Genomic DNA, 27521 nt, shown 5'->3' with positions numbered 1-27521 from the left:
AGGAAATGGAGAGATGTTGATCCAAGGGCACAAACTGAATAAGATGAATAAGTTCTGGGGATCTAGTGTTTAGCATGGGGACTAGAGTTATTAATAGTGTATGATATACTTGCTGTTGTGTTAGTCACTAAGACATGTCTGACTCATTTGCAACTCCATGGACTGCAGCCCGCTAGGCTCCTCTGTCCAGGGGATTTCCCAGGCAAGAATACTGGAGTGGGTGGCCATTCCCTTTTCCAGGGGATCTTCCACATCCATGGATCAAACCTGTGTCTTCTGCATTGGCAGGCAGATTCTTTACCACTGGGCCACCAGGGAAGCCCCATTATATACTTGGTTGTTGCTAAAAGAGTAGATCCTAAGTATTCTCACCATAAATGCAAAATATGATTATCTGAGGAGATAAATGTGTTAAGTGACCTTATTGTGTAATAATTTCAGTGAAAGTGAAGTGAAAGTCACTCTGTCATGTCCCCATGGACTTTGTGACCCCATGGACTGGAATTCTCTAGGCCAGAACACTTGAATGGGTAGCCTTCCCCTTCTCCAGGGGATCTTCCCAACCCAGGGATTGAACCGGGATCTCCTGCATTGCAGGTGGATTCTTTACCAGCTGAGCTAACAGGGAAGCCTGTGTAATAATTTTGCTATACAGCAAATCATGTTGTACCCATCCTTACACAATTTTTATGTCAATTATATCTCAATAAATATGGGAAAATTTACATAAACAAACAATGAACTAGGAAGTAAACAAAGCCAGAGAATAAGCTGAGTTGAGATCATGGAGGCCCTTAGACCTCAGGACTCTATGTGAAGGTAGTTAAAGTGGCTCAAGAAGAAGAGTGACAGGATGAGATTCCTATTTAGAGAGCTTTCAGAAATACAGAATTAATACAATTTTGAGAGATTATATTGGATGCAGGGAGCTTATTCAGGAGGATACTATGGAAACACTGTGGAGAAATACTGGCTTCTTAGGACTAAGAAGGTATCCTTGAGAACGGAAAGAGGAAAAAGATACTTATGTTTAGATGTTGGAATTGATATACTTTGGAAATTATTGATGTGTGAGGTGAAAGAGAGGAAATAAATATAATGCCTATGTCAGTGTCTTGATCCTTATAAAATGGAGTACAGGATTGGCTGGTTTGGAACACGGAGAGTTTGAGCTGCTATGGACCACTCAAGTAAGTTGATGGATGGACAGTTGGGTAGTCAGACTTACATTTTGGGTAGGAATTTTGATTTGGGAGTCATATAGATAACAGCTGAAGACTTAAGAAATGGATAAAACAGCCAATGAGAGAAGAGGACCCCAGACAGAAAGAACCCACAGAATCGTTGTTGTTCAGTTGCTATGTCATGCCGGACTCTTTGCGACACCATGGACTGCAGCATGCCGTGTTTCCCACTGTCCTCCACTATCTTCCAGGGTTTGCTCAGATCCATGTCCACTGAGTCAGTCATACTATCTAACAATCTCATCCTCTGCCACCCCCTGCTCCTTTTGCCTTCAGTCTTTCCCAGCACTGGGGTCTTTTCCAATGAGTCGACTCTGCATCAGGTGGCCAAAGTATTGGAGCTTTAATATCAGTCCTTCCAATGAATATCCAAGGGTTAATTTCCTTTAGGATGGACTGGTTGGATCTCCTTGCTGTCCAAGGGACTCTTAAGAGTCTTCTCCAACACCACAATTTAAAACCATCAATTCTTTGCCACTCAGCCTTCTTTATGGTCCATCTCTCACACCCGTACATGACTACTAGAAAAACCATAGCTTTGACTATATGGACCTTTATGGGTAAGGCAATGTCTTTGCTTTTTAATGCACTGTCTTGGTTTGCCATAGCTTTCCTTCCAAGGAGCAAGCATCTTTAAATTTCATGGCTGCAGTCACTATCCACAGTTACTTTGGATAGAACAGCCAATATGTGACGAATTGACAGAAGAAGCAGTGGCTATAGTGAATACTGAGTAGTAGTAACCAGAAATTCAAGGAAAAGAAAAGCAGGATGATGCAGGATTCTATAAAGCAAGATAAATTATACTTTAAGAAGGATGGAGTGGAGATAAGTTAAGTACTGAGAGGTTAAATAAAATATGATCTGCAAGATATGCATTATATTTGGCATCTTATTTGTTAAATTTGATCACCAATAAAAACAGTAGGTGATTCTAATAATGCTAAATTATCATTATTGTTTTTATTATCAATACCATTATGTTACTATTACATTCCAACTAGAGATATCACTTTATTTTCAGCTGTTTTATAATTTCAATTATATAAACATTTTTGTCCATTTATCCTCTTGCAGTAGAATAAACTCCTTATAACTGAACTAAAACTGATAATCATACATCAAAATCTAAATAATATTATTCAGTTAATTACCTGATAATAATCTGAAGATGCCTCTTGTGACACTTAAATTTTAAAATATCAAATAGCTCTTGTTCTACAATTTATATTTAATTAGTTGATGTTCTTAGGATTGTTATTTATATATTGATTTATTTTAAAATACTTCAGAATAAACGGTGTGCTGTGTCTAATTTACTTTAATCTAAACTTGGTTTTTAGAGTGTTAAATTCCTAACTAAGAGTGATTTTTAGAGTCTTAGATTCCTAATTAAGAGTGAATGCTCTGAAGGTGGCCCTATAATACTATAAATATTAGTATCAAAACTGTCATCAGGAATATATTAATTAGCATCATAGATGCTAGAAATATATCAAGATGTATTGTTAGCTGTAAAACTCTGTGAAATATAAAAACCTTACTTTTAAACTAAGGGAAAAAATCCACTATTAACTTTTTAAAATACAAAGTGAAAAGTGAAGTTACTCAGTTGTGTCTGACTTTTTGCAATCCCATGGACTCCTCTGTCCCTGGAATTCTCTAGCCATTCCCTTCTCCAGATCTTCCCAACTCAGGGATCGAACCTGGATCTCCTGCATTGCAGGCAGATTCTTTACCACCTGAGTCACAAGGGAAGTTCTCCAATATACAAAAGTTGATATTATAAAACACATCTAGAAATAAATTTTCTGTGTAAACAAAATGCACAGATATTTTTAGAGGTAATTGACAACATTCTTTAGAGGGATGAATTTAAAAAATCAATTTCAGATTATGACTTTGTTGAATTCAGTGGTGCTATAATTCAAATAATAAATGACAAATTACATGCCCTAAAAACGTACAGTATACCTGTGGTGGATTCATTTTGATATTTGGCAAAACATACAATTATGTAAAGTTTAAAAATAAAATTAAATTAAAAAAAAAGAAAGTATAAACTTTTTCCCATTTGAATGCAGCTCTGTGTATATCTTGGAGCATGCACTATACTGTTTTTAATCTTGAAGATCAGTGGGGATGTCTGATAAAGTTTTGGAGTTAAGCAACCACATTCCTCATTTCCTCTCTTTCCCTGATCCTAACTCTCACTCTAAGGAATCCAAAGATGTTTCAGTTTTATTGATAAGCAACTGAATCATTCTCAGTTGGTAAAAGGAAATAAGAAAACCTAACTCTTAACTTCTCTCTATGACATCCAGCAAAATTTCATGTTTTACCCTAGAGACTTCTGGAGAAAGCTATTAAACAATCAGGGTTTTATGATCCTTATTGTCAAAGTTATTCTACATCTAATGCAAGTGCTTAACTTATAAAAATCATTAGAGCTACTTTCTCTTTTTTCACCTCCAGTCAACATGGTGTCCTGAGGAAGATGGTGTATACTCAGTAGCTACTGTCTAGCTGCTCCCCTGCTTATTAGTCAATGGACAGTGGTCACTGTTCATAATTCTGGAAACTCCAAATAAGAAGGCAGGGATAGGGCAAGCTGGGGTAGAGGTAATCCATCTGTGGAGCTAGAGAAGAAGGCCAGGCAGAGGGCAGGTAGCAAAAATCATAGAGAACAGCAGTCCGTGCGGGATTACCAGCTAGGTCTAGAAGTTTTCTGGCAAAGAGGAAAGAGGCAACTAGCAAGCTAGCAAGAAGTAGCATACCATAGTCTATAACATAAATGACTACACTGCGGATTTTTTTAGAAAGATAAACTTTTAACCATTCATAGATCCAGGCAAATGTTGCCTTTGAAGGTTGTTAACAAGGGGGACCATATGCACTTATTGGAATGGTGTCAGTGCTCAAAACCATTTGGGAATTTCTTTGGAAAAGTCTTCAGAACCTTTGGCATGACCATCTAGCTTTCTTTAATGGAAGCAGATTTCTACCCATTAATGGAATAATTACCAAAATTTCCCATAAATTACCTGAGAATCATCTAAAATACCTTGATGAATAGGAATTTCTCAGGTTAGTGATAGTCACTCAGTCACATCCAACTCATTGCAACACCTTAGACTGTAGCCTACCAGGCTCCCCTGTCCATGGAATTCTCCAGGCAAGAATACTGGAGTGGGTTGCCATTCCCTTCTCCAGGGGATCTTCCTAACCAAGGGATCAAACACAGGTCTTCTGCATTGCAGGCAGATTCTTTACCATCTGAGCCACCAGGGAAGATGAATAGGAATTTCTCAGGTTAGGGCACAGTGGTTTGCGTTTCATAGGCTTATCAAGTTCTTAATAAACTACTGTACTAAAAAAAAAAAAAAGATGATTTGGTAAACAGAGGATGCTGTGGGGACAAATCAATGACTGCAAAGTTTTACAAAAATGGACTATAGATATATGTGGCTATGAAGCAAAGAGATTTTCTTATCTTGCGTTAGACTTTTTCGGAAAAAGATTTTCCAAATATTTTGAGCAACACTGAAATGGTAACATTCAGGTCATAGTCCTTTGAAAACTTTGAAAGCCCTTGAAAATATGTAAAATGTGATATGTCTTTTTAAAAGAGAGTGCTATTTAAAAACAGTCACACTTGCAGTAAAATTACTTTAAACTCTTTTAAGCCTTGGTTGTACATTATTATTATAATATAAAAAATATCATGTTTTTCTCCCAGGAGATTTTGATGTATTCCCTTGTGAAGGGCATAGGGCTTGTTTTGTTGAGTATTACTATTTGTTTCACTTAAAAGAGCAAGAATTATTTTTTCCAAATTTATAATAGTTTAATTTGAATGTACTTTATCAAACAGGCTATACTTACTTCCCTTCAAGATTCTGATACTTCCCTGAAGTAATATTTTTTCCTGATTGGAAACACTGTCATACAGAGAATATAGGAGGGAAACTGGAAAGTAAACAGTAATTTATATATACATTCTTTTTTTTTTTCTCCAGGCAAGTGTTGTCAGGAAACTTAAAATATGCATCAAGAACAATATTACTGCCCAACTCCTTGGAAGTGCTGTTTAGTTAGAATTTTTCACGTCTACTATAATCAAATACATAAGATGATTATTTAATTTTCATTTTATTAAAGACTTTATTTATTAAAGAGAATGGTAGAAACCACCTCCTCTAACTGAATTAAAAGTCTTATCAGTTAAGTGGTGGCAACAGGCAGTGTTCATTTACTCCTTATGTGTAAAGATAGTGGTATAAACTTAGAGAACAAAATTTACTTTTGCAGCAATGTTATCCCAGGTGCTTGCGAAAGCATGAACGTCCAAGGTCAGCTCAGGTTCCATTTTGGCACAGGTGATGATATGATGTTTAATGACATCAGGTGTGGAGACAGTCACTACTCTTCTGGGAGCTGGAGTCCTGATTGGCAAGTCTGAAAATTAGTTTCTGAGTTCCACACATCCGCATTCTCTTCTTTCTGTTCAGCACAACAGTTCTGCTGCGCTAAGGAGACGTTGTTAAATATCTAATTTAAGAAGAGCTTGTACATGGTGTTCATAGGGTGAGCAAGATAAATTGAAATCTTCATGGGACAGCAGCCATATCTCAGGAAAAAAAAAATTGCCTAAGAATTCAAGCTTGCGCCCTTGAATGACTGGGGTGGGCCCTTGGGGAAAACTCATACCATGAGCATGTTGACTATGGAATCACGTGTAGCTCATCAAGATGTGGCTAGCATTTTGGGGCATAGTTCTGAGGATTCTAGGTTGTCAGTTTAGTCTCTGGCATTCTAATTGTTAATATGGATTGATTTTCCATTTTTTAAAAGACATAGTTCATAATACTATGTTCCTTGCAGCAGTTTCTGGTTAAGGCAATAATTTCTCATGCATTATTTTTCATCCTGAGGCATCTAATTAATTAATTAGATGCCATATGTCATATCATCTAATTAATGAATGAAGTTCTTTTATATCTGTTTTAATAAAGCAGAGAGCCTCTCCCCTATGCCACCCCTCAAAAAGAGAAATATAAACCACAGATGAAGGTGTTACTACGTCCATGAGGCTTTAGTTGTACGTCTGTTTCTAAATAATGGCAGTGGCTAGCATCATGGATTTGGCTTGCACTTCATAGGGAAAAGGCCAGAAATATGGAATGAATATGAACTACCTAGTTTCTAGTTATTCGGCAGGTTCCCTAACTCCTGAGTAGCAAAGTTCTTACTTTCTCAGATGGGGCAGTGGGAATATGGAAATAATCACCTCATGAGTTCTACAGGATAAGGCTGAATAGACAGTGAGCAAAGACACTTTGCATTCCACCTTGTTTCTGATAATCTGAATGTAAAAGCTTGAAGGGAGTTGAGGAGGAAGAATAACTGCCTCTGTCTCGTATGGTAAGAGGTCTAAGCTTCATCTCTAAGTGATAACACATAACCGTACAGCCTGAGACTATTATGTCTCTAATGATTTTCCTCTGTGAATTTGTGTGAGGCTCCCATAAGAATTCACATCTCAGTTATTTCTTGAGAATAGGAAAAGATTAAAATTTATTTGAGGCTTAAAGTGAAACTCTGAGGCGGTATGATTTCCCCACTAAAGTATTTAAGATGATGCATTTCTGACCCATTGTCACAGTTTTCACTGTTACAATATCTAAATGGCTTCTCTATGTATCATCAGTCACCTAAACAGACCATGAGTATGAATCAGCAGAAAAGGCCTTTTCTCCTCCTGTAGGACCAATATAGATCACGTCCTTCGCCTACTGTGATGCCTGACTTTGCTTGACATGGAATTACTGTTCCCTATGTTCACTGGGGATAATAACATTGTAGAAATGTTGAACAAACCACCAGGGGATAAGCAGCTGCATTATTTGGGCCTTGGACCAGAACTCTCATCCTTGGAAAAAATTATTCCCATAAAGTTATTGTCAACAAGTCCATTGAGATCTCAGTACTGTTTCTTCTTGGCTGCTCCAAACTATTATAATCCTGGAAACTGGGAAGTTAACCATTTAAAAATATGTTGTGAAAACACCCAAAGACAGAAACTGAATGTGTAACATGACATATATTTACATGTTATATGTATTCAAAATATACAAAAAACTCAAAATTCAGCAATAAGGAAACAAGGAAAAGATCCCACCAAAGAAGAAGGAAATATACCAAATAAGTATATGGAAAAAATACTCAATACAATTTGTATTTGCAAGGAGAGATAAGAAAGCCTTCCTCAGCGATCAGTGCAAAGAAATAGAGGAAAACAACAGAATGGGAAAGACTAGAGATCTCTTCAAGAAAATTAGAGATACCAAGAGAATAGTTCATGCAAAGATGGGCTTGATAAAGGACAGAAATGGTATGGACCTAACAGAAGCAGAAGATATTAAGAAGAGGTGGCAAGAATACACAGAAGAACTGTACAAAAAAGAACATCACAACCTAGATAATCATGATGGTGTGATCACTCACCTAGAGCCAGAAATCCTGGAATATGAAGTCAAATGGGCCTTAGGAAGCATCACTATAAAAAAGCTAGTGGAGGTGATGGAATTCCAGTTGAGCTATTCCAAATCCTAAAAGCTGGTGCTGTGAAAGTGCTGCACTCAATATGCCAGCAAATTTGCAAAACTCAGCAGTGGCCACAGGACTGGAAAAGGTCAGCTTTCATTCCTATCCCAAAGAAAGGCAATGCCAAAGAATACTGCACAATTGCACTCATCTCACATGCTAGTAAAGTAATACTCAAAATTCTCCAAGCCAGGCCTCAGCAATATGTGAACCGTGAACTTCCTGATGTTCAAGCTGGTTTTAGAAAAGGCAGAGGAACCAGAGATCAAATTGCCAACATCCGCTGGATCATGGAAAAAGCAAGAGAGTTCCAGAAAAGCATCTATTTCTGCTTTATTGACGATGCCAAAGCCTTTGACTGTGTGGATCACAATAAACTTTGGGAAATTCTGAAAGAGATGGGAATACCAGACCACCTGACCTGCCTCTTGAGAAATCTGTATGCAGGTCAGGAAGCAACAGTTAGAACTGGACATGGAACAATAGACTGGTTCCAAATAGGAAAAGGAGTACATCAAGTCTGTATATTGTCATCCTGTTTATTTAACTTATATGCAGAGTACATCATGAGAAACGCTGGCCTGGAAGAAGCACAAGCTGGAATCAAGATTGCCAGGAGAAATATCAATAACCTCAGATATGCAGATGACACCACCCTTATGGCAGAAAGTGAAGAGGAACTAGAAGCCTCTTGATGAAAGTGAAAGTGGAGAGTGAAAAAGTTGGCTTAAAGCTCAACACTCAGAAAACGAAGATCATGGCATCTGGTCCCATCACTTCCTGGGAAATAGATGGGGAAACAGTGGAAACAGTGTCAGACTTCATATTTTGGGGCTCCAAAATCACTGCAGATGGTGATTGCAGCCAGGAAATTAAACGACGCTCACTCCTGGGAAGTTATGACCAACCTAGACAGCATATTAAAAAGCAGAGACAGATGTGGCTAGTGCAACTGAGAAAAAAAAAAAAAGCAGAGACATTACTTTGCCAACAAAGGTCCGTCTAGTCAAGGCTATGGTTTTTCCAGTAGTCATGTATGGAATGTGAGAGTTGGACTGTGAAGAGAGCTGAGCGCCAAAGAATTGATGCTTTTGAACTGTGGTATTGGAGAAGACTCTTGAGGGTCCCTGGGACTGCAAGGAGATCCAATCAGTCCATCCTAAAGGAGATCAGTCCTGGGTGTTCATTGAAAGGACTGATGGTAAAGCTGAAACTCTAATACTTTGGGCACCTGATGCAAAGATCTGACTCATTTGAAAAGACCCTGATGATGGAAAAGATTGAAGGCAGGAGAAGGGAATGACAGAGGATGAGATGGCTGGATGGCATCATCGACTCAATGGATATGAGTTTGGGTAAACTCTGGGAGATGGTGATGGACAGGGAAGCCTGGCATGCTGCAGTCCATGGGGTCACAAAGAGTCGGAAACGACTGAGTGACTGAACTGAACTGAAGTCAAAACAACAATGAGACACCATTACACAACTACTGAGATGACTAAATTTAAACAATTGATACCAAATGCCATGAGGATGCAGAGAGCTGATCCATTGCTTGTGGGAATGAAAAACTAGATAGCCTCTTCAGAAGAAATCCTCTTAGGAAGTTAAACAAAGTCTTAGCATGCGATCCAGCAATCGTGCTCCTGGGCATTTACTCAGATGAGTTGAAAACCTCTGTCCACATGAAAAGCCACACATGAATGTTTACAGCAGCTTTATTCATAATGGCCGAAAACTAGAAGCAACCAAGATTTTTTTTTTAAATAAATGAATGGATAAACAAATGGGTACATCCATACAATATAAATCCCCAAATAAACAAGCTATTTTATTAGCAGTTAGGGTTCTCCAGATAAAAGTAGTATATTAATAGGAGATATGTGTATACATATATATATTTAGAAGAATATACAACAGAAGGTAGAATTGGTTCAAACAGTTATCAAAGCTGATATATCCCCATATCTGCAGTGGGCAAGCTAAAGAAAATTAAAGTTTAGGTCAAGTCTGAGTCCAAAGACGTGAAACTACAAAAAGCAATGATATAGTTGCAGTCTGAAACCTAACAGGCTTAAGACGGAAGAAGAGTCCATGCATTAAAGGGATGTGGTTGGGTCCTGCTGACTGCATTCCAAATTCCAGCAGGAAGCCTGCCCATAGCTGTGGGGGAAATTTACATTGTATGATACTGTAGTGATGTCTACATGACATCATCCATTTGTCAAAACCTATAGAACTTTTTAGCACAAAAGTGTACCTTGGTGTAAAAATTTTGTTTTAAATAAAAATGGCTTAGGAAATCAGATTACGGGATGGAATGCAGGCTGTGATTTTAAAAATCTAATTAGACACAATATATGGCATAACCGCCCTGAATGGGGTTGGAGAAAGGATGCTAACATGAGTAACTCTGGAAATGAGTGAAGACTGTAAGACTTCATTTTATGTTATCTATATAGACTGTACATGAGTACTGTTGTCTGCTTCATAAAGTTGTTACTCAGAGAGGTTATTGTGCTGCTGTGCTTGGTCACTTAGTCATGCCTGACTCTTTGTGACCCCATGGACTGTAGCCTACCAGGCTCCTCTGTTCATGGAATTTTGCAGGCAAGAATGGAGTAGGTTGTCATTTCCTACTCCAGGGGATCTTCCCGGCTTAGGAATCAAACCTGCATCACCTGTGTCTCCTGTATTGCTGGTGGATTCTTTACCTGCTGAGCCATCAGGGAATACATTCAAAAAGGATATGGGTTAACAACTAAGAAACAAATAAAAAATAATCCATTCCCAAATATTAAAATGTCTCCCTTACATCTGCTTTTCCATTTTGTTTTCTATTTTTCTTCCATATGTGCTTACAGTCTTCTAAAAGAGTAGATTACCTATTTATTAAGTTAACTGTCTGTTGTTTCTCCCTATTTAAATATGAGCTCTACTGAGTTAGGAAACAGCAACTCACTCCAGTATTCTTACCTGGAGGATCCTGTGGACCGAGGAGCCTGGCAGGCTACAGTCCATGGGGTCACAAGAGTCAGACACGACTTAGCAACCAAACCACTACCACCAGGGATTTAGGCATCTTGGGCCTAGATCATAGTAGGGGCTCAGTAAATTATTTTGAATCATTTTGAATTGAACATGCTTTGTTAAGTATCAATGTAATGTCCACTGGCACCACTACAGCAAAAAATAGTTAATGTGGAGACTCCAGGATTAGCTCTGGAGAAGGCAATGGCACCCCACTCCAGTACTCTTGCCTGGAAAATCCCATGGGTGGAGGAGCCTGGTAGGCTGCAGTCCATGGGGTCGCTAAGAGTTGGACACAACTGAGCGACTTCACTTTCACTTTTCACTTTCATGCACTGGAGAAGGAAATGGCAACCCACTCCAGTGTTCTTCCCTGGAGAATCCCAGGGACGGGGGAGTCTGGTGGGCTGCCACCTATGGGGTCACACAGAGTTGGAAACGACTGAAGCAACTTAGCAGCAGCAGCAGGACTAGCTCACCTTGAAGTGAATCCCACTTCCAACACTTACTTGCTCTACGACCCTGGGAAAGTCACTGAAAATTCAGCCAGGAAAACTGCTATGACATATGGTTACAAATCAGGTTCAAATATTACAACATATTAAATAATCCTCCTACCTATTTGCTTAAATTTCATTTTCTTCTGGGAGTAAGACTAATTTTTTTCTCTACCAGTAATTTTTGTGCTATTAAATTTAACATTGAAGCACAGAGGGGAAAAAACATTCTACCACAAATGTAAAATATGTATCTCTACAGATTTTGAAAAAATATATTTTTTTACAATAAAAACTATATAGCCTGGAGTCTTTGAGGGTCTAAGAAATAATGTTTGATTTGACTTTACTTTCATCAGAGTTCAGTCACCACAGTATTTATGCAAGAGCAGTGTAATGAGTAGATCAGTCAGTAAGGTTATTTGTTGAGTAAGATTCCAAATTAAAATTTTTGATTTCCTGTCCATAAAGAGAGGACACCAATAGTGTTGTGGAAATAATGGGTTGCTCTCAAAATTGGGCCACTGTGATAGTGATTATCATAGATCAGAATGGGGGAAATCAAATATCTAATTCTAATAAGTACAGCTTTATTAGAAAATCATTGCTTTCCTACTAACCAATAAATTCTGAAGATTGAATGCCAAAGATTTTATCCAATAAACTTATTCCTCTTAAAGTAATTTTTAAAAATGTGTCTGATAAGGGAACTGCAACTATTTCAGAAGAGTAAAGCTTATTTTAAGTATTTTCTACACATGTGGAGACATTTAAGTATATTAAGAATAGCTAAATTTGTTTAATTTCAAAAAAAAGAAATGGTGGGACTCAATGATAATATAACCACAACCAAATGATATGAAGAAGAAATAAACCTATGAAAACAAGACTCAATGATAAATTCTCTTCAATGAAGCTTGATAGATAAGAATTTTAGGAAAATATTAATCCATAGTTAACCTGTTCTATTTCCTTGCAAAGTTGCTGGCTGTCATTCACAGTAGCAAAACGGTCTTGATATCATTACACCACTATCTGTTTTACTTCTAACTTTCAAAGATCCTTGCTTTCTTTGAGTAGCCAACCATGACAGTAGCTTAGCATGAGATAATCCCAATGGTCATTTAATGTGGCTAATAATCCTGAATGATTTTGGCTTCTATTAGGATGACCCACGAAGCCATCAACTCCTGAAGGTCTGTCAACTAACAATATCCTATAAAGGAGCCACAGTACAATTCAAATTCCTCAAATACCTCCTGGGTGGCTGGTACAACTATTCCCCAGGCACCAGGACAGAAATGGGAGGGACCAAGTATGAAAATGAGCAATACACCCCATCTTTCCTTAGATTGTCCATAAGTCTTGTAAATGAAATAGGCATCTAAAAATAATAATGGTACAATGTGATATGCAACAATATGCAGAATTGTGTACAATTTTACAGAGTGAAGACTATGTTTAACAAGTCAGGGAGGCATGAAATCTTCAAAGAGAATCTTAAACATGTTTTAAACTGATGAATAAGAGTTTTGTAACCAACAGCCTGACAAAAGCTATTTAGAGAATAAGCAGCATTGACAAGGAATTGAAGAGGTGAGTATTCAGGGAACTAGCAATGTTTCAGTATTTCTAGAGTGTAAGAATAGAGACAAAGCCAATACTCAAGATTCATACTTTTTTGGCACACTAAAAAAATTACCTGGTTGGAAATTAGTCACTGAAGGTAATGTGAACCTGAAGGGGAGCAGAGAGGATTATGATCAGATCATCATTTCTGACAGCAGTTGGGATGATACACCCTAGGGAAGTGAGGCTGAAAGAAGATGAGCTGGAGTCCGCTGCAATGCTGTGGTGTCGGATGACAAGTGTTTGAAGTAAAGTAATAAAAGTGGGGATGTAGAAAAAGCACAAAATTTGAAATAAATTTAAGAAATTAAACTGACAGGACTCGGTGATTAATTGGCTATTGGAGTGGATTACAAAGGAGACAAATTCTAGAAAAATTCTTGGGAACTCTGTGTACTGTGTTAACAAGGAATTACTTTCTCCTGCTAGTAACAGATACCAGAAATAACTGTGGTTAAAGTAAGTAACAATTTATTTCTCTCTGCCTTGGGCCAAGTGTGAAGAAAGCACTCTCGGTCTAGACGATAGCTGTGCAGTGCTCACAGAGACCCAGACTCCTTCCACCTGCCGCTCCACGGTCTGTTTCTTCATTACAATTTGCATTGTCCAACACGAATGCCGGAGCTCAAGTACAATTTCCATATATTAAGCAAGGAGCAGAAAGTGAAAGACCCAGAATGAGCACAGCACAGCCTTTCCACTTCCTTTTAAGAGGCCCATAGAACACTCAACTAACAATGTCCACATTTATCTCTTTGGCCAGAACTTAGTGCATGGCCACACCATGTACTTAGTACATGGAAGTGTACTTTGTCTGAATACTTTGCCACTCTGACTGTTTTTAGTGTTCAGTGACCAAACAAGGAGGAGAAATAGGTGCTAGAAGGACAATTATTTTCTTTACAAATACCTTGTAATCAATAAGAAAAATTATAGTGAAAGAATATCAGGTGTGGGATACCGTTGGGGAGAGGAAGAGTTAATGCATTTACTTTTGGATATACTGAACATGGCACACTGTTGGTATTAAGGAATAGATGATTAATATTGGTCAGGTGTACAAATATCCAATGGAAAATCAATTCAATTTAAAAGTAGAAATAGCTATGGAGAAGGCAATGGCAACCCACTCCAGTACTCTTGCCTGGAGAATCCCATAGATGGAGGAACCTGGTAGGCCATGGTCCATAGGGTCACGAAGAGTCTGACACGACTGAGTGACTTCGCTTTCACTTTTCACTTTCACGCATTGGAGAAGGAAATGGCAACCCACTCCAGTGTTCTTGCCTGGAGAATCCCAGGGACGGGGAAGCCTGGTGGGCTGCCGTCTATGGGGTCACACAGAATCGGACACGACTGAAGCGACTTAGCCGCAGCAGAGAGAGCTATAATGACTTGAGAGTCATCTGACAGTATGAAAATATGGAACATAAGCCAAGTATTCCTAACCTCATCAATAGTACTGAAGTCAAAGACAGAAATAAACTGCAATTATGGAACTGGGTAAAAAAGCCACATTCTGGTATATTGCTATACCTCCCTAGAGCAGTGTTTTGTTTTGTTTTTTAATTGAATTTGAGGTGTCATAAGGAATATATAGAATATTCTCAAATACAAACCAGGCTGAGGTCAGTAATGTCTTGTACTCTTACAAAGGTATCATCACCATGAGCTTGGTTGAAATAGGATGCCCCTGACCCCCTTTTTAGATTGTGTTATTCCCAAAGATTAATAAGATTGATAGTCTTTGTACCTTTTTAAAAATGTCAATATGTATTTTTACAGCACCTATTACTAAGCTCATGGACTGAAGAAAAGGAAAATCAAAAGAGGATCTATGTTACTTGACAAACGTGACTCAACTTTTATCTTTATATCTGTCAGTACAGAAATGAAAATTAGTAGTCTGGTTCTTTGATATCTACACTCTTGTCAGAAACTTTTCCAAATCTATGGCATGTAACAACAAAGCAGACTTAAATCCCTCTCAGATATTGGAATTTCTGTTTAAAAAAAAAATCCCTACTATTTCAAAGAGCCAAAGCACTCTTTTTTCCCAAGTTGCATATTGAAGATACATGAATATATATTGTATATTTACATCTAATGAAAGAACAAGCCTATAATTATAGAGATGATTTTCCAGTGGAAACTATAAGATATAAAATTATAAACAGGTTTAATTGAGTCTGCTCCTTAATGGAACATTAAGCTTTGTATTATTTGAAAATTTTACAATAAAAATGCTTTGCATGTTAATTTTTTTGATAAGCTTCTTCAATGGACTAAATACAGTTTGTTCTCCTTATAATGTCCTAATTTTCAATTATGTTGCTTATTTTCTATAAATAAGTCTGATATAACAAATCCAAAAATCAGTACTTGGGTGCAATCTCAAAAACAACATACTGATCTCAGTTTGTATTCAAGGCAAACCATTCAGCATCACAGTAATCCAAGTCTATGCCCTAACTACTAATGCTGAAGAAGCTGAAGTTGAATGGTTCTATGAAGATCTACAAGAACTTCTAGAACTAAATCTGCCCCAAAATGTCCTTTTCAACATAAGGGATTGGAATGCTAAAGTAGGAAGTCAAGAGACACCTGGAGTAACAGACAAGTTTGGCCTTGGAGTACAAAATGAAGCAGGGCAAAGGCTAACAGTTGTGCCAGGAGAACACACTGGTCATAACAAACGCCATCTTCAAACAATACAAGAGACGACTCTACACATGGAGATCACCAGATGGTCAATACCAAAATCAGACTGATTATATTCTTTGTAGCTGAAAATGGAGAATCTCTGTACAGTAGCAAAACCAAGACCTGGAGCTGACTGCATCTCAGAACATGAACCCCTTATTACAAAATTCAGGCTTAAGTAGAAGAAAGTAGGGGAAAACACCAGACCATCCAGGTATGACCTGTCAAATCCCTTATAATTTTACACTGGAGGTGATAAATAGATTCAAGGGATTATTAGATCTGGCAGACAGAGTGTCTGAAACTTTATGGACAGAGCTTCATAACACTGTACAGGAGGAGAGGACCAAAAGCATACCTAAGAAAAAGAAATACATGAAGGCAGAGTGCTTATCTGAAGACACCTTACAGATATCTGGGAAAAGAAAAGACATGAAAGGCATAAGAGAAACGGAAAGATATACCCATTTGAATGCAGGTCAGTTCAGTTCAGTTGCTCAGTCATGTCTAACTCTTTGCGATCCCATGGGCCACAGCCTTCCAGGCCTCCCTATCCATCACCAACTGCCAGAAGTTGCTCAAACTCATCTCCATTGAGTTGGTAATGCCACCTACCATCTCATCCTCTGCCGTCTCCTTCTCCTCCTGCCCCCAATCTTTCCCAGCATCAGGGTCTTTTCAAATAAGTCAGCTCTTTGCATCAGGTAGGCACAGTATTGGAGTTTCAGCTTCAACATCAGTCCCTCCAATGAACACTCAGGACTGATCTCCTTTAGGATGGACTGGTTGGACCTTCTTGTAGTCCAAGGGACTCTCAAGAGTGTTCTTCAACACCACAGGTCAAAAGCATCAACTCTTCGCACTCAGCTTTCTTTATAATCCAACTCTCACATCCATACATGTCTAATGCAAAAACCACAGCTTTGACTAGATGGACCTTTGTTGGCAAAGTAATGTCTCTGCTTTTTAATATGCTGTCCAGGTTGGTCATAACATTCCTTCCAGGAGTAAGTGTCTTTTAATTTCATGGCTGCAGTCACTATCTGCAGTGATTTTGGAGCCCAGAAAAATAAAGTCAGCCGCTGTTTTCACTGTTTCTCCACGTATTTGCCATGAAGTGATGGGACCAGATGCCATGATCTTTGTTTTCTGAATGTTGAGCTTTAAGCCAACTTTTTCACTCTCCTCTTTCACTTTCATCAAGAGGCCCTTTAGTTCTTCTTCACTTTTTGCCATAAGGGTGGTGTCATCTGAGGTTATTGATATTTCTCCTGGCACTCTTGATTCCAGCTTGTGCTTCTTCCAGCCTAGCATTTCTCATGATGTACTCTTCAGAGAAGTTAAATAAGCAGGGTGGCAATATACAGCCTTGACGTACTCCTTTTCCTATTTGGAACCAGTCTGTTATTCCATGTCCAGTTCTAACTGTTGCTTCCTGACCTGCATACAGGTTTCTCAAGAGGAGGTCAGGTGGTCTGGTATTCCCATCTCTTTCAGAATTTTACACAGTTTACTGTAATCCACACAGTCAAAGGCTTTGGCATCGTCAATAAAGCAGAAATAGATGTTTTTCTGGAACTCTTGCTTTTTCGATGATCCAGTGGATTTTGGCAATTTGATCTCTGGTTCCTCTGCCTTTTCTAAAACCAGCTTGAACATCTGGAAGTTCACAGTTCACGTATTACTGAAGCCTGGCTTGGAGAATTCTGAGCATTAGTTTATTAACGTTTGAGATGAGTGCAATTGTGTAGTAGTTTAAGCATTCTTTGCATTGCCTTTGTTTGGGATTGGAATGAAAACTGACCTTTTCCAGTTCTGTGGCCACGGCTGAGTTTTCCAAATTTGCTGGCATATTGAGTGCAGCACTTTCACAGCACCATCTTTTAGGATTTGAAATAGCTCAACTGGAATTCCACCATCTCCACTAGCTTTGTTCATAATGATACTTCCTTAGGCCCAGTTGACTTCACATTCCAGGATGTCTGGCTCTAGGTGAGTGATGACACCATCATGATTATCTGGGTCATGAAGATCTTTTTTGTACAGTTCTTCTGTGTATTCTTGCCACCTCTTCTTAACATATTTTGCTTCTGTTAGGTGCATACCATTTCTGTCCCTTATTGAGCCCACCTTTGCATGAAATATTCCCTTGGTATCTCTAATTTTCTTGAAGAGATCTCTAGTCTTTCCCATTCTACTGTTTTCCTCTATTTCTTTGCACTGATTACTGAGGAAGGCTTTCTTATCTCTCCTTGCTGCTCTTTGGAACTCTGCATTCAAATGGGTATGTCTTTGCTTTTCTCTTTTGCTTTTCACTTCTCTCTTTTTTTTTCACAGCTATTTGTAAGGCCTCCTCAGACAACCATTTTGCTCTTTTGTATTTCTTTTTCTTGGGGATGTTCTTGCTCCATGCCTCCTGTACAATGTCATGAACCTCCGCCCATAGTTCATCAGGCACTTTGTCTACCAGATCTAGTCCTTTAAATCTATTTCTCACTTCCATTGTATAATCATAAGGGATATGATTTAGGGCATACCTGAATGGTCTAGTGGTTTTCCCTACTTTCTTCAATTTAAGTCTAAATTTGGCAATAAGGAGTTCGTGATCTGAGCCACAGTCAGCTCCTGGTCTTGTTTTTGCTGACTGTATAGAGGTTCTCCATCTTTGGCTGCAAAGAATATAATCAGTCTGATTTCGGTGTTGACCATCTGGTGATGCCCATGTGTAGAGTCTTCTCTTGTGTTGTTGGAAGAGGATGTCTGCTATGCCCAGTGTGTTTTTGGCAAAACTCTGTTAACCTTTGCCCTGCTTCATTCTGTACTCCAAGGCCAAACTACCTGTTACTCCAGGTGTTTCTTGACTTCCTACTTTTGCATTCCAGTCTCCTATAATGAAAAGGACATCTTTTTTGGGTGTTAGTTCTAGAAGGCTTGTAGGTCTTCATAGAACCGTTCAACTTCAGCTTCTTCAGCATTACTGGTCAAGGCATAGACTTAGATTACCATGATATTGAATGGTTTGCCTTGAAAACAAACAGAGATCATTCTGTCATTTTTGAGACTGCATCAAAGTACTGCATTTTGGGACTCTTTTGTTGACAATGATGCCAAAGAATAGCACAGAGAGATAGAAAGCCATCTTAAGTGAACAATGCAAAGAAATAGAAGCAAACAATAAAATGGGAGACTAGAGATTTCCTCAAGGAAATTGGAGATACCCAGGGAACATATCATACAAAGATGGGCACTATAAATGACAGAAATGGCAAGGACCTTAGGAGCAGAACAGATTAAGAAGACATGGCAAGAATATATAGAACAACTGTACAAAAAAGGTCTTAATGATGCAGATAACCATGATGATGAGGTCACTCACCTAGAATCAGACATCTTGGAGTGTGAAGTCAAGTGGGTCTTGGGAAGCATTACTATGATCAAAGCTAGTGGAGGTGATGGAATTCTAGCTCATGTATTTTACATCCTAAAAGATGCTGCTACCAAAGTGCTGTTCTCAATATGGCAGCAAATTTAGAAAACTTGGGCTTCCCTGGAGGCTCAGACGGTAAAAAAAAAAAAAAAAAAAAAATCCTCCTGCAATGCAGGAGACGTGGGTTCGATCCCTGGGTTGGGAAGGTCCCCTGGAGGAGGGCATGGCAACCTACTCCAGTTTTCTTGCGTGGAGAATCCCCAAGGACAGAGGAGCCTGGCAGGCTGGAGTCCATGGGCTCTGGAAAGAGTTGGACACAACTGAGCAACTAAACACAGCACATACACAGCAGTGGCACAGAACTGGAAAAGGTAAGTTATCATTCCAATCCCAAAGAAAAGCAATGCCACAGAATGGTCAAACTATCTTACAATTGCACTCACTTCACATGCTCAGGGCTTCCCTCGTGGCTCAGATGGTAAAGAATCTGCCTGCAGTGCCGGAGACCTGGGCTCAATCCCTGGGTTGGGAAGATCCCCTGGAGAAGGGAAAGGTTACCCACTCCAGTATTCTGGCCTGGAGGATTCCATGGACTGTATAGTCTATGCAGTCGCAAAGAGATGGACATGACTGAACGACTTTCACTTCACTTCATTTCACATGCTCAAGGTAATGCTAGGGTTCAATAGTACATGAACTGAGAACTTCCAAATGTACAAGCTGGAACTAGAAAGGCTGAGGAACCAGAGATCAAATTTATAAAACCTTCTGGGTCATACAGAAAGCAAGAGAATTCCAGAAAAACATCTATGTCTTCTTCATCGATTATGCTAACGACTATGCTGTGTGGATCACAATAAAATGTGGAAAATTTTGAAAGAGATGGGAATACCAGACCACCTTACCTGCCTCCTGAGAAACCTGTGTGCAGGTCAAGAAGCTACAGTTAGCACTGGACGTGGAACAACAGACTGGTTCAAAATTGAGAAAGGAGTATGTCAAGGGTGTATATTGTCATCCTACTTATTTAACTTATAGGCTGAGTACATCATGCGAAATGCCAGGCTGGATGAAGCACTAGTTGGAATCAGTATTGCCAGGAGAGTTATCAGACATGTAGATGATATCACTCTAATGGCAGAAACTGAAGAGGAACTAAAGAATCTCTTGATGAGAATGAAAGAAAAGAGTTTAAAATAGCTGGTTTAAAGTTCAACATTAAAGAAAAAATATGAAGATCATGGCATCCAGTCCCATCACTTCATGCAAATAAATGAGGAAAATTGGAAATAGTGACAGATTTTATTTTCTTGGTTCTCAAAAATCACTGTAGACAGAAACTACAGCCACAAAATTAAGACACTTGCTCCTTGGAAGAAAACCTATGACAAACCTAGACAGTGTATTAAAAAGCAGATGAATGGATAAGAAAGCTGTGGTACATATACACAATGGAGTATTACTCAGCCATTAAAAAGAATATATTTGAATCAGTTCTAATGAGGTGGATGAAACTGGAGCCTATTATACAGAGTGAAGTAAGCAGGAAAGAAAAACACCAATACAGTGTACTAATGCATATATACGGAATTTAGAAAGATGGTAACGACGACCCTGTATGCAAGACAGCAAAAGAGACACAGATGTATAGAACAGTCTTTTGGACTCTGTGGGAGAGGGAGGTGGGGGGATGATTTGGGAGAATGGCATTGAAACATGTATAATATCATATAAGAAATGAATCGCCAGTCCAGGTTCGTTGCAGGATATAGGAAGCTTGGGGCTGGTGCACTGGGATGACCCAGAGGGATGGTATGGGGAGGGAGGTGGGAGGGCGGTTCAGGATGGGGAACACATGTACACCCATGGCGGATGCATGTTGATATATGGCAAAACCAATACAATATTGTAAAGTAAAAAAAAAATAATAATAATAATTAAAAAAAAAACTATAAAAAAAAAAAAACAGAGATGTCACTTTGTCAACAAGGATCCATATAGTCAAAGCTATGGCTTTTCCAGTAGTCATGTATGGATGTGAGATTTGGACCAAACAAAGCTGAGTGCCAAAGAATTGATGCTTTGGGTAGTGGTGCTAGAGAGGACTCTTGAGAGTCCCTCGGACAGCAAGGAGATATCCAACCACTCAATCCTAAAGGAAGTCAACCCTGAATATTCATTGGAAGGACTGATGCTGGAGCTCCAGTACTTTGGCCGCCTGATGTGAAGAGCTGACTCCCTGGAAAACACCCTGATGCTGGGAAAGATTGAAGGCAGGGAAAGAAGGGGATGACAGAGGATGAGATGGTTGGATGGCATCACCGACTCATGAGTTTGAGCAAACTCTGGGAAGTAGTGAAGGACAAGGAAACCTGGCCTACAGCAGTTTATGGGCTTGTAAAGAGTCAGAGATGACTTAGCAACGGAACAACATCGAGAACAGGAAGTTTCAGATATGAAAGGTCAAAATTTGTTTAGGTTGGCTCTTAGACTTAAATAATTTAGTCTTTCAAAGATGTTTTGGTTTATCTGAATAAGCTAAATAACGGAAGAATCCAAATTCCATCTAAAGGCTTATTAAACATTGAAAATGCAAGAAATTTATTTTAAAATATTATTTTTCCCTGGTAATGATTCCTCGTTATGCTAGGATTAAAATTTATAGAGCTGAGTTACTGACAGTATAACTAGTGTTAATTTTCAAATATATTGAACTGGTCTCTGTGAATGAGTTAATAAAAAGGATATGTGTTTATATGTGTATAAATTCCATAACTTGGGAATTCAAACTATAAAGATATTTTTCCAGTTGTACAAGATAAATGCATTCCTTTGCTTACTTTCTATTCTGTTTACTATTGACTTTAATAATATTGGATAATCTGGTTATCCTTTAAAACGTTAGTGTCATTCTCTCATACTGGTAACTGGGTTTTACCACTCTTTTTAATAATAGAATCTCTTTGGTAACATCATACTCCAAGTTTTAATACTGCAGTATTTAAGGAATTAAATAGAATCCCTTTTTAAAACCCCACATAGAATTTGTAGTGGTTGAGTGCTTTAATTGCTGTATAATTTCCCTCCTAAGTAGATTCTTTCTAATCCTCAGTACCACATCCTAAATCCTTAGGCCTGTGCATTTTGGAAAGGGATACTCTATTATTTATTAAATGGCTTTTTAGGAGCTTTTCCTCAAATAGATGGTGAAACTAGATAAAATAGAAAAGGTCAAGAGAAAAATATTTTATTATACTCATCACTTATGAGCCCATGTGTTTACCCTTTACATAATTTTGGCTGAAAAAAAAATCATATTCTGAAATACATAGTTAACTTCATGTAATTCAATGAAAATAACCTTAAAAGATAATAAAATAAGTCTCAATGTCCAGTACCATTTTAAACCTCAACTGAGTAGCATGCTTAGTTTAATTTTGTTGATAAATTCTGTGCTACCCTTTGGTTTCAAACCTTCTGACTAAAATTCAGTTCAGTTCAGTCACTCAGTCGTGTCCGACTCTTTGCGACCCCATGAACTGCAGCATGCCAGGCCTCCCTGTCCATCACCAACTCCCAGAGTTTACCCAAACTCATGTCCATTGAGTCGGTGATGCCATTGAACCATCTCATCCTCTGTTGTCCCCTTCTCCTCCTGTCCTCAATCTTTCCCAGCATCAGGGTATTTTCAGATGAGTCAGCTCTTGGGATGAGGTGGCCAAAGTATTAGAGTTTCAGCTTTAACATCAATCCTTCCAATGAACACCCAGGACTGATCTCCTTTAGGATGGACTGGTTGGATCTCTATCTATCAGCTATTTTATTGCTTTATTGTCATAGTAACAAAGAATAAATATTAAGCATAGTTAACTTTTATTAACTAATCAAGGACTTAGTGTCATCATGCTATATTTTTACGTAGTCAGTCTCATGTGTTGTTGAAGGGCAAATGTAAAGTTTCACTACACTTACAAATGCCTATATTTAAAAAAAGAATTCTTGGATTAATTTGTTTCTTTTACTTTTGTCCCCTTGCCCGAAAATTAGAGATAAGAAACATTTCAATAAAATACCGTGGGACTTTCCTCATGACCCAGTGGTTAAGAATCTGCCTGCCAATGGAGTGGGCATGGGTTCAATTCCTGGTCCGGGAAGATTTCACAGCACCACAACTACTGAACCCGCACACTCTAGAGCCCGTGCTCTGCAGTTGAGAGAAGCCACTGCAAGAAGAAGCCAGCATACTGCAACAAAGAGCAGCCCCTGCCCACTGCAACTAGAGGAAGCCAGCTGCAGCAATGAAGACCCCACGTGGCCAAAGAGAAAATAAATGTTTTAATTAAAAAAAATAATTTCCTTTATCACTGAGTTTTAGTACACTGGCATATATAACTGCAAATGAAATAATAGCATATAGTTTAAATACCTACAGTTATAGAATAATTATATACTTAAATTGAAGGGAAAATATTCACCTTCTGCTGAGCTTTATCTTAATGGCTTTTCCTTTGGTTTAGTAGAGTGGAATATTAATGGTATTTGCTGATCTATTTCTGCATCTTAATAGATGATGATCTATTAAGATTCATCATCCTTTAGATAGTCTTATGTATATTTCTCATATTTCAAGCTTGTTTGGAAGTTATAGGAAATGTAACAAACAGCAAGGCATTTAATATTGAATGTCCAGAATCCTACTTTGTCATACAAAACAAACTCAAGGGAAAAATTAGTTTGTCACATATAATAACACACTGCAAAGAAGGAAAATCAACATGCATAAATGCAAGACTTTTTACACAACAGATAGGTCCTGGAAGGACTAATTTGCTACAAGAGAAAGCAACACAAGAATAGCTGTCAGCTGAATATAGCACTTGAATTTCATTGCAGCCTTTTCTTGATACTCAATCTGTACTATAATTGAAAGTGAGAACTATCAGGGTTGAGAATTTTCCTCCTGACAGAAGCCTTTTTTTGACATCCCTGTTCATTCTACCTGAACTCTACACTTAACGCTTCTGTTGCTGCAATCCTCACAAACAGCTTTCAACCAGCTCTTCTTTCACTGGGCCTCAAATACAACGCTTTAAAATATTTTGAGCAAAAAATAGCATCATGTTTTGTTTTTATCTTCATTTAGAATATAAAGTATAATCTTGGAGTCATTTAGGTAAATAGTTTCAGGAATTCTTTTTAACATATTTTCAGAGACTCCCATTTGTTTTGAATCAATTACTCCTCCAATTACACAGCATCCTCATTAAAAGATCATCACAAGGGAAAACAATTTGATCCTATTAGAATCCACAGATTCAAAACAGGAAACTCTGTGTTGAGTAAATAAAAGATTATGTGTCAGGCTATTTTTCATGCATAGGGAATATACATTTTCAGCATTTTACAAATGAAACCACAGATCTGAGAAGATGAAATCAGTTTCTTTTCTGAGTTCAGTCTTTTAGTAATCAAGCAGTTTTCATATTATTAAATGCATGCCTGAAGAAAACACCAACACCTTGAAAGAATTCTGCGTGTTGGGCGTACAATGAGACTGTGCATTTTCTGAGAATCAATTGAAAGAGAGAATACAAGACTTCATTATATTAAAATATTTCCAGCCTTTCTCTCAAGGCAGAGAAAAGGAAGAGTAAAGTTATCATGAAACCAATATTTGAAATTGGAGCTGATGAAAAAGTCAAGAGTTGTGCTCTTTAGCATGTTTTTCAACTTAGGATTTTCATTCCATTTAACACTAAACTTTCCTCCTTTCTAAATTCCTTTACATTATTATATAAATACAAAATAAAAGAATAACTACCATATTTGAAAATGTAGAAGACTATTAGTTAAAACTTCGAAGGCTAAAATAATGAAGATAAAGTATTGATTATAGGATGCTTACACTTAAAATATAATTGGTATGAATTAGCAAACATGTAAATTCAAGTGCAAAATTTAAATCCTTTGGGCTTTTTTTTTTTTTTTGTAAAGGACTGATCTAATTTGCCAACATGTTTTTAAGATGAATATATTCTGTGAATGGGCAAACATTTGTTTAATGACTTTTGCTTATTGGAAGCTAGTAAACATTTTAGAGTATTTCTGCCATCTCAGTTACACCTATGAAGGTAGCAGGAATGGAGTTACAGATGTTTCATTTATGACTTCCTGCAGGAACACATCCCCTGGGATCTATAGGATCAATGTAATCCAAGGTCATCTCAAATATAATGCTGTACTTGTGGTCCAAGGATGGAGACTGCAGAGGAACCAGATAACAGGACATTTATACACCTTTGACCTTATTTAATGGAATCTTGTTGGATTGCAATATGATAGGAAGAATCACCACTGAAATGACACCAGGAAGCATTTTGTAATATCAAGGCTTTAAAAATCTTTTCTTGCCTTTCCCTCATGGAATGGAAATTTACCATTTGATCAATGAAAACCCTTAGAGTTTACTTGTCTGTGTCTGGTTCATAATGTTGTGGAACACCGGGCAGTCACTGCTACATGGAGAGGACCCCACGACGGGTAGGAGAAAACAGCCAAAGCAGAAACAGTGAGCATCTATTGCAGGATGTGGTGGAGACAGACAATCGTGACCATATCTAAGCTGTGGTGATTCAACCAGTCCTGGAAGAGGAACAGCCATCTGCCTCAGGCACACCTCCCGCACAGTCAGGCAAGCCAATCAGAGACTGGGAGACTCCTCAGCCTGCTTCTTAGACTTAGCATCTAGTTAGTTAGTATCTAGTCCTAACTAGATACTTCCTCTCCACACCACACAAGTAACATACACCACCAAATACAACAAAAGAGAAACATTCTTTTTTCCCTTTTGATAAGAACTATTCTTAACAGAAAACCACATAACATCTAATAGGTACTTACATGACGGTAACAAAATTGCAGACTTTCCTTCATAAGGATTCAGAAAGCAGTGGGCAAAAAGACCAAACCAATCATTTTAAACTGACCTGATCCAGTTGGCTGTCCATCAACTGGTGACTTTCAGAGATCACAGTTAAGTGTTCGCTGAACAGCATCTGGTTATCTGGTTTACCAGGTGGTCTGTTAAAATAAAAATTTAGACCAAATATACCACATTTATTAATAAGAAGATACAAAACATACAACATGCTTTTGCAAAGTTGGGGATGTTATTTTCTGTCCTTAGGCACACTGACAAGAATGTACACATCTGACAGCAGAGTCAGCCTAGTTTTCATTGGGTTTGATTACAGTCTTCTTTATAACAAAGACCTTGCACTATGTAGAGTTCTAGTATCATGTTTTACTCTAAAGATGTTCAGCACTTGAGAAAATGGGGCATTTACATATTGTTCATGCCAGAGATATGTTGCCACTCTGATGACCTCCACACATGTACTCCATATTTGTGCCACAGCACTGTGAAACAAATTACCAATCAAATATTATACAAAGATTACACAGTATTAAAGAAGGGAAATGTATTCTAAGTAATCAAATGAAATAAGTCCAATATATAATGAACATTTTATAATATCAGGGAGATTGAAGTGTTAATTTACTCTATAAATCTATCAGAGAATCATCTGAGCTCAAGAAACAGTGCCTCAGTAAAAAAAAAAAAAAATCAATTTTAAATATGCAATAGATACCTTGAAGAATTTATTACATACTATGGAAATTAAGCCAATGAACTAAAAGGGAAGTTAGAGGAATTCTCTCAGACACAGCAGAAAAGAAGAAAGAGACAAATAAAAGCAAAAGAGAAGAAACACAAGAAATTCAATATATATGCAATACGAAATCCAGAATATAAATATAGAGTGATTTCTAATATTTAGGGAATAAAAATTGCCAGTTGTTTTATTTATTCAAAGTTATTCATGCTTATAATTAGATTAAAGTAGTTTAATTTTAATGCAGAATTTAAATGGTTATCACTCTAGATCCATGTTGTCCAATGTGGGAGCCACATGGCACAATTATCTACTGAGCACTTGAAATAAGTCTAGTCTAAATGGATACATGCTATAAATATAAAATCCACACTGATTTCGAAGACTGAGTATGAATACAAGACTATAAAATATTGTTAATTTTTTACCATTTATTACGTGTTGAAATAATTATGTTTGATATATTGAGTTACACACATGATTACTAAAATTTATTCATCTGTTTCTTTTTACTTTTTCAATGTATCTATTAGAAAATATTTTTACTGGATGGTGTTGCTCTAGACAGTGCTGACTTGCCTTGGAAACATTCTGTTACTTTTATTTAGAATTACTTTCAAAATCTTGAGGCACATTCCCAGGAAACTTTAGAAGCAAATCTCACTTGAATGTGAACTGGATATTGGAAAATAGTCAGAAGGCATTTTGA

The 27521-nt window shown here is 37.8% G+C and overlaps 1 protein-coding gene across 1 annotated transcript in view; it reads right to left on the bottom strand.

Annotated features, from left to right (window-relative positions):
• Window positions 1-27521, bottom strand: part of TMEM196 (transmembrane protein 196) — a 324954-nt gene that overhangs the window by 106887 nt on the left and 190546 nt on the right. The window contains exon 4 of the mRNA XM_086397456.1: window positions 26123-26216. Coding sequence (XP_086253582.1) covers window positions 26123-26216 — 94 coding nt within the window. The remainder of the gene's footprint in view (window positions 1-26122; window positions 26217-27521) is intronic.

Source organism: Bos grunniens, chromosome 4 (assembly GCF_055505025.1).
Source record: "Bos grunniens cultivar Pamir isolate PY7600 chromosome 4, Bosgru_T2T1.0, whole genome shotgun sequence".
NCBI lineage: Eukaryota > Metazoa > Chordata > Mammalia > Artiodactyla > Bovidae > Bos > Bos grunniens.
This window is presented reverse-complemented; position numbering and strand designations above follow the sequence as displayed.